Source organism: Siphateles boraxobius, unplaced genomic scaffold (assembly GCF_051911475.1).
Source record: "Siphateles boraxobius isolate OS27281-9 unplaced genomic scaffold, OSU_SipBor_1 1, whole genome shotgun sequence".
Taxonomy (NCBI): domain Eukaryota; kingdom Metazoa; phylum Chordata; class Actinopteri; order Cypriniformes; family Leuciscidae; genus Siphateles; species Siphateles boraxobius.
In genome coordinates, this window is record NW_027508699.1 from 27,187,714 (window position 1) to 27,201,510 (window position 13,797).

The following is a 13,797-nucleotide window of genomic DNA, read 5'->3' on the forward strand; positions in this document are numbered from 1 at the left end:
TAACTCAGTGCGGAGTGCTCTTGACTAGAAATCAGATGGTTGCTTCATTTAAATATTGGATGGGCATTTTGGGAAACCATCTAGCTTTACCTTAGTACTTAATGCTAACTTGCTCCAGGGACACTGTATATATTTCCTATTTACTTGCATTATATGGAGCATACTTTCAAATGAGAGACAGTGAAGGGCTGCTCTGAACAAAGAGGAAAAAAACACAAAGTCTTCTAGCTCTGTGAGAGGCTGCATTAAAGCACAATCCTTTGAAATTTTCCATGTGTCCTCCTGCATTCAGTATCTAGTATCGGCTCTGTGCTTCAGGACCCCTCAGTCTGTTACTGGTGACTCTCAGCTTTCAGATTCTGTTTAAATGATCTGGTAATTATTTTCATCAAAATCCAATTTGATGGAAAACAATAGAGCCCATTTTCCTTTTTATCCCTGATGCATAAATCTTATTAGAAAGCTATAATTATATTCATTAAAATTCAGGGGGAAAAATAGCATTTGTGCACAGCACGAATTTCAGAGCATTGTCTCAATTACAGATAAAAAGTAAACATTACAAATTATGCCTCTGCAGACATTTAGGCCTGGATAATATGTATAACTATATTTGGTGTGGAAGGAGCACATTTGAAAGATTTCAGCTCATGAGCAGAAAGTAAACACTGTTTGCAGCATTTCTTGATACGTTTGAAGAGCGGCGTCTTCAAATACTGCATTTATATACACAATAGACATTTAACACAATGAAATCACTTTGTGGGTGTTATGTTGGAGTAGAAATTGTCATCATTGTAGTAAATGCAACTGCTGTAATCACAAGTATGCTTTCTTAGCAAGGTAATAATTAGCAGGGCTAGGCGGCATATTCTGTGACCAGTAGATATTTTGCTATACCGCTGTATAACCACAGCGTGATAAAAAAAAAACAGACACCAAGCTGAAAACAGTCTATTCTGTGTACTGCATCATAGATAAGTGCTTATGTCATATATATAGTTCGTTTTTCAACAGTGAGACACTCTGCTTGGTGTGGTGGAAACATGGTGTTAACTGTACGTTGTTTATGGTATCACAAGTTTGTGTCAGCTATTTATATATTATTGTGTTGAGTTTTTTTGCCTTTCAGCCTAGGTGTTATGTAATGTGAAGCTGTTTTTGTAATGATGAAAGACTTGTCATGTACAACACACCCTTTTTTTTTTTTTTTTTACATACAAACACTATATGTTCATCAACCACACAACTTGGCAGATAAACTTTGCTGCCCTGCTTCATTCAAGCATTCAAAGCAGAGAGCATGTCTGTTTTCCTGTGGTACTTGTTACTTTTCCATGGTCCCTGGGCTCTCCTTGTAAATCCTCACCTGGTCATGACAGTCAGTTACTCCTGAATGGTATATTTAAGAAATGGGGCTGGTGTTCAACCATGCAAATAGGACAGTACTGTAGAGATATGGTGTTATGGAAGAAGGCACAAAGTAATTCAGAAAAGTAATAGACTCCGTTAGTCTGTTTGTCATTATTCCAAGAGATTTGCAGTCTTCCTGAACTGAGAGAAAAAGAACAAAAAGGGTTATTTTCTTTGCAACACATTTGAAAATTAGAATGTTTTTTTCATTAAGGATACTGGAATGATGTTATGCATTTTCAGTTTCTGCTTGAAATAATGCTATGATAATTGGTGTACAGACTGTATTTACCACATTAACCACTCTGACTAACTGGTTATTTTTACTCACTAATACAGTTTTCACAGATTTCACTGTCTTGTTTTCCAGTAAAAAAAAAAAAAAAAATTTATTAATTATAATGATTCTATCTTCTTTTTTATTATTTTGTTGAGTACACCTTCGGCAAATACATTTTCCTGTTTTAAGCAAAATTTTATAAAGTTTTGTGATGTATAAATAATATAATAAAATAATATGTATAATAATAATAATAATAATATAAATTAATAATAATAATAAATAATAATGAAATGTGCAGTGTTCTGTTAAAAGTGTAGTACTTGGCCCAAAATGGTGATTAAAAGTAATATGATTCTGTAATATTTTAGATATCATGCCATGTGATGCCTGGCTGATTTTAATCAAGTAAAAACACCGTCTCTTGCTGAGATTGTACTGATTGGGTCAGTAAAAAAATAGTGTCCATGCTGTTATTTAATGAGGTTCCCCCACCACATTTTTTTACTAATCTCATTACAACATGGCTGCCCTTAAAGATGCTTTTTGACCATGTCAGGTGATTCAGATAATTTTCCCTCACTGTTACAGTTCATCAGCCTTCTGCTTCCTAGGTTCATTCTACGGCTTTAAATCCTGAGGTGAGTTTAAGGACTTAGTTACAGTTCAGCACATCCTTGTAGACACTCACAAAATAGATGGAGCTCTATTATCAGGAGACATCTACGCTATCAAAAAGTGATTGTGTCTTTAGCCAGACAGGACATTTCTCCACTGCACAGTCAGAAAATTTGATTATCTTCAATAAACAGACTGTTTATCTGCGGTCTTTTGCTCCTTATCTTCAGAACATATAAGAGTCGGAGAGAGTGAGATGGACCACCAAACAAGCACTACTTTTATATTAAATTATGGGCTCTTATCAGAGTGGACCATATTTGAAGACAACATTTTCACATGTTTAGGGGCTGGAACACAGAGATGGGATGGCTGGATGGAAGTGTTCCTCAGAAATATATATATATATTTTTTTTCATTTCTCCATGCAGGGTTGGACAGCATTCAGAAGATTGCAGCTCAAGGTCGTTACGAGCTCCGTATTGACATGAAAGACAGCCAGGAGTCCGTATATGCCAACTATGACAGGTTTTCCATTGGAGATTCCAAGAGCCTCTACAAACTGAGGATAGGAGAGTATAATGGCACTGCAGGTGCGGCCGGAGGACATTTGGGCATTCATTTTAAATACATTGAAAGGAAATAACTCGTTTTTTTATTCATTTAAACAACCCAAAGATGATCTGTCCAGAGTGGTTTTAGATATTTAAGCCTATCAATTGTAATTATGGTCTCTTTTTACCCCAGGTGACTCTCTGAGCTACCACCAGAGCAGACCTTTCTCTACCAAGGACAAGGACAATGACATCGCTGTCACCAATTGTGCACTGTCCTACAAGGGAGCGTGGTGGTACAAAAACTGTCATCGGGCCAACCTTAACGGAAAATACGGAGAGTCCAGACATAGCCAGGTATTCCTGCACTGGACTGAAATGTCTTGTATATCCACATAATTAGCCTAAAGGTGCGGTCACATTTACCGTTGTTCTGAGAATCGTCTCTGGCGAAATCCAGTCAGTTCAATAGAAATCAGCGCAATAGGGAATTTTGAGTGAGGACAAAAGATATCTAGATTTGCTGTGTTGACCAATAGAGAGCTGATTGGTTTGAAAGTGGCTTGTGTTTGAGCTGTGCTTCATACATCACTACACTATTGACAAGAGACAATGGGCCTTTTTTGCATTCGCTAATGTTACCGCACCTTTATACATGCATTGTTTCCAGAACCTATGGAGTAACAAGTAGGCACAAACTGCCTACACATGCAAACTCTCACAGGAACTTAGTACTTTGATTACATCTTGATTCGGCTATTTAATCTTACACCTACAGGGCCTTTGTTGGTTGTGACTCATTCTTTGTGGTTTTGTTTGCAAGGGCAAGCGCTAAAGACAGGAAACATGCAAGAGCATTTGGAAGGAAACTGAAAGCAAATAAAGGTTGATAAGTAAGATTCACAGGCCAATGGGTAAAAATATTGTAGATCCGTCCTTGCTTAACTGTGTTGTCATGTCCTGTTGTCTCACTGTCTGCTTTCATTTCAGCTTTTTCACAAGCGTTAGCGTGTTGGTGTAGCTTATAACCGATAAGGTCATATTTCCCATTGGTATCTGTGATATTTTTTCATAAAAGCTGAGGTTAACAATCTGAAAACTAATAAAGGCCTGTAATATAAAAAATATTCTTTTGAGAGGTGTTCTTGACTTTGTGGGGTATTTCAGTAGTAATAACATTGAGTTGCTAGACAATTGCTATTTGTACATGAATTGTAAACGTATGTTTTTGTGCTCTTGGATTGATACTGAAATGTACAATATCAACATACTGACAGCATCTAAAAATATTTTTCTTATGTATACCTTACCTACAAATTGTAGAGATCTTTGCAACTTTTCTGGCAAAACTGAAACTGGCAAAATGGTACACTGGTTCATTGCACAATTCCACAAAATTAACCAATGAATTCACGATGGTTTCACAATATTGTATATCAGTTACTGGATATTAAATATGTTTAATACCTGTTGGTTCGTATTTAAATGTTATGCTCATTTCCAATATTGTTACATATAGATTACCTTTGTCATCATCTAACACTCATTTAAAGTTAATCTTTAAACAAAAACTAATAATTTTATAACATTGTTAAATAGCAAATCTCAAAACCAATATCCATTTTTAGACTGTCCATTGATGTTTGATGCCTAGTTTCACTTTTTTTTTCACAGATTTTTTGTGTTATTTTTTTGAGTTATTGGATATAACATGAAAATAGTTATTGGCTTTCTAGCATTTTAATATGGGTGCATCCTTTAATATTCTTAGAATTTCATAAGATTCATAAACATTTATACACTTCTTAAGTTTTAAGTACATAAAGTTAAAGAGTTTAAAATGCTAATACAATGTCAGTATGTTGATTTTCTATGTTTAATTTTCTGTCTAAACATATGACAGTGTATCTGCACTAGAACGACATTTTATGTATAAATACCCACAGTACAAATTCTAATGAGATCGCTTTAGTTAATATAACTGTTTATCATGTGTTTGACTTCCGCAGGGTATAAACTGGTATCACTGGAAAGGCCATGAATTTTCCATCCCTTTTGTGGAGATGAAGATGAGACCTTTCAACTACCGCAGCATCAGTGGCAAGCGGAGGAGGTCCACCCATTAATCCACCGTCCTACTAGCTGTTTCTATTTTTAAACGGGGCGAGGAGGCCACAAGGAGCAATGTAACTTATTTAAATCTTTGAATGACAAAACCCCCTTGACGAATGTTGGTTGTAAACTGTAAACCTTGAGGTTGGGTGACTTTCTTATGTGTAATGCAATTTGTTCAGTTCTGGGAGAATGAAGACTAAGTTTCGGTATTGTTCAGCACGTTTACAGTGTGAGGAAAGAACCTCATTAAATAAAGAAAAGAGATCATTTCTCCCTTTGAGATAAAAGATTTTGGAAAAAGATTAATGCCCCTAAAAATGAGATGCTTCTATTTTTATAAATGATGAGAAATACCTTTAAAGAGTAACTGAATGACTTTCATGTTCATGTGACCCATCTCAGTGTTAGATTTTGCATTTACTGCACCCTGAAGCCTAATTTTATCTCATATTTAAACTTATATTAACAATTGGCCATGATACTTGAACACAAAATTCTATCATCATTGAAACCTCAGAAACCAAAGAACTATTCAGTATCTGAGGTCAATTCAGACTAATCTGAAACAGAAACGCTTTTCAATCAAATAATTTGTCCCATATTTTAATTTATTTTAAATTGTACTATTTTTTGCAAGGCTGATTAGTAGTAATAATATTACATCATCCCACATGAGTGTTTTATTTAGATCTGTCTAAAAGAACATATAAGCTGGCCTGAGAGCACTGATATGTTCATATGAAGAACTCATATGGATAATTTTTGCATAGCTCTGTCTCACACTCCGTGCTTTAGAGTGTTTCAAATGTTTTTGTTCCTGTTGAATAATTGTGTCCATGTGTGTCTTTGTAAATCTGCTAGGTTAATAGAAATTCATAGTTGAGTGCAGGAGAAATGCAGTAGACCATCTGAAGTGTTCTTTTCATGGATGTTTCTATTCCTTTCTAAATTGGAGTTGGGCAGACACCTGCTGACAAGCAGTCAGGCTTGAGCTTTTAAGGCTTGGCATACACACAATAGGTCATAAAAACAATGCAACTCCTAGTGCAACTTAGAACATAGTCTTTTTTCTTTAACATTTTGTACCTGACAAAAAATATATTATTTCAATCTGTAACATGGCCTCAATGTATTTTGCACAGTGACTGAAAGGTTTGTGAAGGAGTGCAACCATGAGATATTTTTCTAAACCTTTCCTCATGCAGTGTAACACTTACCTCATGCAGCAAGTGATATTTCTTTTTCTAGTATCACGTCTCTCTCATTTCTGAACTAGAGGGGGTTTTTGTCTAATTAACTCACTGAAGTTGTAATACATTGTTTTCTATGTATTCACTTTTTGAAAGTATTGAAACAACAGTAGCGTAATACAGATATGCTGGGATTTAATTAAACATTTTAAAGATCTACATTTTATTCTGCATTTCAACTTAATGTAAAACCAAAAACTGAAAATTATTGACTTGCTCTCATGCTGTTCCAAACTTCTTTGCTCTTTTTTTTTTTTGGAACACAAAAGGAGAATTTTAAAGAATATTTTTGGGTGTCGATAAAACGTCTCAGGTTACGACTGTAACCTATGTTCCCTGAGAACAGGGAACGAGACAATACGTCAACGACGCTATGGGGAACGCCTCAGGCGTGACAGGTGTCTGAAATCACTATCAAATCACGTCAATCATATTGACCGGCGACAGCCCGTGAATCATTAGCGTGAATGATTAACGTGCGACCTGGAAGTATAAAGGGGCGCCTTGCAAACATGACAAATCACCTTATCGTCTGAAGGGACTGTACGGTAGGCAAGCCCCGCGGCATGGCAGGGAGACGTATTGTCTCGTTCCCTGTTCTCAGGGAACATAGGTTACAGTCGTAACCTGAGACGTTCCCTTTCGAAGGGAACTCAACAATACGTCAACGACGCTATGGGGAACGATATACCAACGCCGCCATGCTAAGGGGAGTGCATGCCAAGTGGCAGTGACAACTGTCAGAACCAGCAACTTCAAATGAAACGCTAGAACCACTCACCCTCAGGTCACACTGGGCTGTCAGTGACAGCATTCCCTACGGTCATAGCCCAAGCTACAGCCTCACAGAAAAAACCTTCATAAACATGGTTAAATGAAAGGTCTACCTGGGCCGGCTCCGGGCCTGGAACCTCAGCTTCCAATTAGAAGGGGTCCCTTCTAGGGAATGTGGCTAGGGAACCCAAGGGAACCCCAGCCAGTCACTATTCAGGGGAACGTACTCACCCCGAAATGCCACCAGGACGGCCTGACCTGGCGCCAGTACATAGACACTTAGTCTGGCCAAATCCTGTCTGTCTGAAGACAGAGCCTCTGGACAAATGCCTTAAGTAAGGCATCCAACCCGAGGGACTGCGAAGCTGGCAGTGAACCACTCGGCCCGGATCTCAGAGACGGGATATCCCGGAGAGTATGACTCAGCATAGTGCTTTCCGACCCTTGCTAGCGAGGGGAGTTTCTCTACTCGATCCACGGATCAACCCAGTGTCTGTGTTTCAAAACACTGAGGAGGCCTGTGAAGGCCTAAGGGCTGATCTAACTGGGAGGCCTCACGAGAGGCCTACGACCGTCTGACCAGACTCAGGAAGCCGCATGCTCAAAGAGACCCTCATGAGGGGAGCACACGGTCTGCCTGATAGGCAAACCAGGCTGTAGGCAGAAAAGGTTCCGGGAGGGAACCTTTAGCAGAGAATGAACACTTTAACGAGCCAGGGCGCAAGCTCGCCTTCAGCAGCTGCCTATTAAGGCTAGCTGAAACTGATAGCAAGAGACCACTAGCTTCTACAGCATCCTGGTGCCTAATCACATTGCCCATGGCAGTGTACTCCGCAAGAAAGCTAGCACCCTTAAAACAAGGGGAGTACAACATACGCCACTCTGCCTCAACGGAGGCCCCAGTTAGTCAGGGGCCTACCATCTATGCATGGGCGTCAGCTCAGGGCAATGCTCTGGCTTCAGGGGAGCGTACTTCGACCAAAGAAGAAGTGAAGCTTACTCCATACTCGACCCGAGCCATAGTGGTGCGAGGTGGGATAAAACAGAACTGGGAGTGAAGTGCTCAGACCTACCCTGTATCACAGGGGAATACTCACACCTCACCCTGAGGTTATCAGGGTGCGGGCCTGCCAGCGGCTCTAGGGGTGACAGAAATGTATCTGTGCCCAACCTAGGGGAGTGGGGCTTGAATGAAAGCCAACCACCTACAACCTAGCGCTCGAGCAGTAGCTCAGCGAGGTGAGTGAAGCCTAAACTGGCGGCCTAAATCCATAGGCCAGTTCTGCATGGCAGGGTCGGGCAGGAAACCCAGTCTTCTTCGTGAAGCGAAAGACGGCCTAACCCTGCTCAATAAAGACATATATACCACGGAGGCCTGTTTGAGGCCTACCATGTCCTTACAAACCATCCTCAGCACCACGCTGCATTACTCTAGTCACCCCAGAATGCAGAGAAGGGGGCGGGCCTTGGCCTAACGACTCCCACGGGAGGAGGCTGTTTATACAGGGATGCTAGAAACCAACATTCACACAGTGAAGGGTCAGAGGAAGAAATGCTAAAAAATTTTAGCAGAGCGCCTCTAATATCCCTGGCACAGCCTAGGCCAGCTACAGAGGCGGCCCTGGTGAGGGCCAGCCTGCAAGCATAGATCTATCTGAGGGCTCGGAGGAGCCACAGCCTTACTAAAGAATATAGTCTGTATTATTCCATACAAAGGGCTGCAGAATCGCTCAGCCTAATGAAAACCCAAACAGAGCTCAAGGGGCGACATACTCAGGAAGAAGTCAAAACGGACCTGTGGGCCGGACATAAGATCTATCTGAAGCTCTAGCGTCAGTCAACACTCTAAGTAAAACAATTTAAAGAGAGAGACCAACCACTCTACCCTGAGGTGGCTAGCAGCCCGAAGGCTAACACAGTTACCGTTCTGGCCACCCAACGGGGAACTTCAGGGCCCTGATAATCCAATAAAGTTCTCTTACCTTATTACCTTGACATGACCCCATGACTCTATACAGGGAACAAGGTCTGTAAAGAGAGATATGTTATTTTTTAATCACAAAAAGTACTCTTTGAAAAGACCAGCAGCTCACCTGCGGCGTGCAAAGTGAAGACTCGCCAGATAGTTCTTTACAAACCTGGGATCCGCCACTTTACATGCCTGAAAGGGGCGTTTCCACTAACCAAGCCTAGGTGGGCCATCAGAACATAGTTCTCATCATAGGCCCATTCCCAGGCCTGATGTTACGAACGCCTGGGGGTCAGAAGAGAGAGGGCAGATTTCGTGACCCTCCGGGGAGGTTATCCATTACCAACGCTGTGTGCGTTTGTGCTGGACAACCTCCCTCAAATCTCTTCTGTTGCGGGAGTCACGCCTTCTCTGCGACCTGCTCCTCAAGGGAGGGGGCGCACGAGAGGCGACACTGGCTCGCTGACCCTGCCTACGGTCCTCAGACCGTGAAGGGCCAGGCTCTCCCGCTTGCCGGGGTACGGACGCGGATCTCAGCGGTATACAAGTTTTAAACGCTGCTGAGCGCGCCTTCGCCTCCCTGAACTTCCCCACCACCGCTTCTACGGAGGTGCCGAAGAGTTCGGAAGGCGAAACCGGCGAATCGAGGAGAAAGGCTTTTTCTTTCTCCCCGATGTCGGCTAGACTTAACCACAGATGCCTCTCCGTGGCCACCATCGCCGCCATCGACCGTCCGATCGCGGCAGCGGTTTGCTTGGTGGCCCGGAGAGCCAGATCTGTGGTGCGGCGCAGCTCAGCCACCGCCTCAGGGGACATCCCTGCCCCCTGGTCGAGATCCCCCAGCAGGTCGGCCTGGTACGCCTGTAATACTGCCATGGTGTGCAGTGCAGCACCGGCCTGACCTGCTGCCGTGTATGCTCTGCCATTCAAACGAGCCGTTGTTTTTAGCGGTTTGGATGGCAGGGTTGGAGCTTTCAATGTCGCTGCCCGCCCAGACACGAGATAGTTCGCGAACGTCTCGTCAATGCCCTCTCGATCTCCGTGTGAAGATCAGGAAGGAATGGAAGGCTCACCTGAGCTGGTGGTGTATGGCCGGGGAGAAACCGATCGTCGAGCCTACCGCGAGCGATCTCTCCTCTAGCGCGCTGCCAAGGCAGCTGCAGCCTATTGACAGCGCGCTCCATCACATCCACCAGCTCTGCATACACGGGGCAGGGTGGCTGAGGAGGTTCAGGATCTACCTGATCATACACCTCCTCAGCCATCTCCTGCGCGTCCTGAAGAGCATCAACTGCAGGTACAGTCGGTGAGTAATCTTCCCCATCGACCTGCAGTTCGCCCTCGTCAGCCGTCGAATCATCTGAGTGGTTAACAACCCTCTCGAGGCGATCGACGAGCTCCATCTGGGAGCCCCAAGATTTAAGTCGCCGCTCGGCCTCGGCACGAGCGGGACCCGCGCCGTGGGGTCCAGACGCTGAACCCCCTTCACTCGAGAAGAGGGCCAAACGAGAGCGGAGCGTTTTAAGAGAAAAACGCTCGCAGTTAGCACAGAGGGCTCCCTCGAGAACCTCCCGTGCGTGCTCTTCACCCAAGCAAAAAACGCACAGCTCGTGTGTGTCGGCCGGTGTCAGAAACCTCGGACACGGGTCGGCACACTTACGAAAACAATCTGCCTTAGCTGTGCGTTTCATCCTTCTCTTACCTTCGTATACTTGAATAGCGTTTCAAACAAACAGTCCCTGAAGACGATGAGCTGATTTGTCATGTTTGCAAGGCGCCCCTTTATACTTCCAGGTCGCACGTTAATCATTCACGCTAATGATTCACGGGCTGTCGCCGGTCAATATGATTGACGTGATTTGATAGTGATTTCAGACACCTGTCACGCCTGAGGCGTTCCCCATAGCGTCGTTGACGTATTGTTGAGTTCCCTTCGAAAGGGAATCAAATGTTTTTGTCACCACAGAAAATATTACAGTACGTAGTCCCAAACACCAATATTTCTTTATATTTTTCAGTCAGATTTAAAAAACAGATTCTTCTGCTTCGGTATATCTGCATGCTCTGCATAGATCATTTTCTTCAGGTCTCCAGCGTTCTGCTTCTCTAACAACACCTGTTTCACATAGTCGCAGATCTCTTAATGAGCTTCTTCTGAGAGACAACACTATGATGTTTTCAAAGAGTTTCTAACCTTTTCCTATGCTTCTATTTTTTTCTTATCTTTTTGAAGGGTAAGATTAGAGAGTGTAACAACAGCTGGGATGGGAAATAGAAACCAAGTATATTCTTAATCAGCTCAAGCTAATTGCTTTTAACACTGAAAAAGACTCGCATTTTGTATGCACCAGAAGGCATCATTTTATCCATTTACTGTTCTGTTGAGAACATGGGTGGAAATATGTGTACCTTCTTGTGTTTTCTAACCGTTTTCTTCAGAAAACTAATTGTTTTTGGTTCCCAGGAAGCAGCACTTCTAGTTATTTTTGAAAGAGGAATAGAGACTTCAGTTTGTGATTGACCGCTTCTCAAGAGAGAGACGGGCAGATTTCCCTTCATTATTCATTGACTCAGCATATGGTGGAGACACTTCAAGTCCCCTTCAATTCTGACATGCCTCCTATCCACCAAACCACTTATGGCTCAACATTCGCCATGGAAAACACTTAAAAACATGTTACACATAACACTTGGAACTCTAACTCTGTGTTATACAGGCAACCTGATCATTTTACCACTCTCATGTACTTTTATTTAATTTTATTGAACATTAGGATATTGTAAAAATCCCCTACATTTTATACCTAAATGAAAATGTGTTTAGCATGAACACTAATGAAGCAGGTAATGTGTGCAAAAAAAATCTTTGAGACATTTCTCCCTAACTTGCTAACCACATTGTCAGATAACCTTGGATATTATTGTAACAGATATAATTAGCTCTAGTTTAACTTAAAATGTGCTGTATAGTTCCTTTTTTAATACATTTTCTACACATTAATAAAATATTCAAAATACAAAATCTGAGTTTGATTGTGAAGTGATTTGGGGGGGTATTTTTAAAGCACCATTGCAGGTTGTGTAGTCAATTAAAATCCTATAAATGAATAACTTTTTTTTTTAAAGCATACTCATTCTGCAGCGACCGAGTGGTGGCGCTTTCCATCCGCACTTGACATTTCACTGTTTGTATCGTTCCTCTTGTTTGTGTTTGCACGTCAGACATAATTTGCTTTTACTTTGCATTTGTGGTGTGGATTTTTCAGTATTTCTTCTTTTCTGCAGGTTTCATTGATATACCAGTAGGTAGAGGCAAGTTTATGAGTGAGTCATTGAATCATTCGCTCAAACGATTAGTTCAAAACATTGATTCATGAACTGTGGAAACACGAAACCGTTTCAGATTTGACTTCCTTTTGAATTATCATTGGTCGAGCAAAAATGCACAAAGTAGGCTAATGCAAAATTGCATCTAAAAAGTACTGTAGGTTACTCAATATTATTGAACTGTGGTGAAGGTTAAATGAAGCTTTGCGAAGCATTGAGGCTTTCCTCTTAAATGTACCTTTCAAACTATTGAAATAAGTCACTTTTAAAGTGACTAATTCATGTCTGTGCATTGACACTAAAATTATAATAAAAAATTAAACATATTCATTAATAAAATCTGTGATCTGTCTATTTTAACTATGCCCTAGTCGGGACTTAGCTGTTATTTCATAGTCAATTCAACATTGGGCTTTATATATAAATTAGTTGTTGTTGTTGTTGTTGTTGTTGTTGTTGTTGTTGTTGTTGTTGTTGTTTTATAAATATAATTATAGTAAAGTAAAGAAAAGAGAACTAGGATTCACTCCTTTTCAACAAGATGTGAAGCAGTCGGCTGGTTCTGCAGGTGAATGAAAGTGCATTTAGCAAAACAAATTAAGCTCAGATACGGTACTTCAATGTGGAAGCACTCTGGATATAATGTGTCGAAAACAACATCACTGCTGAACTGTTTTATAGGCTATGAATAACACAGTCACAATCATGCTGTTAGTCTGAATATGCATGGCCTCTGCATAAAAAATGTATATGAATATATATGCTCCTGTAGGAAACGTTAAGAACTGGGCCGTGTTGAGTACAGAAAGGATACATTATCAATGGTGGTTGCTTGGTGACAGAATTTTATGTACCGTTTTTATGTGCTACTCTCCTAATGTGCGTCACACGCTTCACAGCCATAGACACACTCTTGCTAGGTGTTAATTTATGATCCAGAAATACATAAGAAATCCTCTTTGTATGTGATTCTGTTCAGCGCTACAGCTGTAATAACCCCTTTTATCTACATAAGGCGGGTGGACAAAAGTCTTGAACTGACTTGCTGGGGCTTGTATTAAGTAGCATTAATGCTTGCCTTTTCAATGCTTTCTCTGAGGTATGAGGTACAAAAATAAGAGCCATGCCTCAGGCATTTACTGTGCACACTTAAAAGTGCCCCGATAATGCACTTTATAGCCCGATCACCAACCGGAAGGGCTCTCAAAATGGTTGACCCCTCTGGCATCAGAACCTCTTCGCTCTATTATCAGAGCTTTAGGTCCCTGTATGCACCGTGCCCAGGGTGAGTGTGATGTAAGTAGGCAGAGTACACCACCCCCAAATCTTCACAAGTCACTGAACGCTGCAAACTAATCACTCCTGACACCAGAATAAGAGGCTGGACGCCTGCCTGTAGGAGGACTCACTAATGGCAGCACACACACACACACACACACACACACACACACACATACGGGGGTTAAATCAGAAACCAAGTTCAAATCTCTGGAACAG

At 41.6% G+C, this 13,797-nt stretch overlaps 1 protein-coding gene across 2 annotated transcripts in view; it reads left to right on the top strand.

Annotated features, from left to right (window-relative positions):
* The window catches only part of tnr (tenascin R (restrictin, janusin)), a 254,509-nt gene extending 248,081 nt beyond the window's left edge, over positions 1-6,428 (top strand). For both annotated transcript variants that reach the window (XM_077231834.1, XM_077231844.1), the window contains 3 exons: positions 2,743-2,904; positions 3,059-3,222; positions 4,875-6,428. In XM_077231834.1, the coding sequence (XP_077087949.1) occupies positions 2,743-2,904; positions 3,059-3,222; positions 4,875-4,991 (443 nt within the window). In that variant the 3' untranslated portion in view covers positions 4,992-6,428. The remainder of the gene's footprint in view (positions 1-2,742; positions 2,905-3,058; positions 3,223-4,874) is intronic.
* The last annotated feature ends 7,369 nt before the right edge of the window (positions 6,429-13,797 follow it).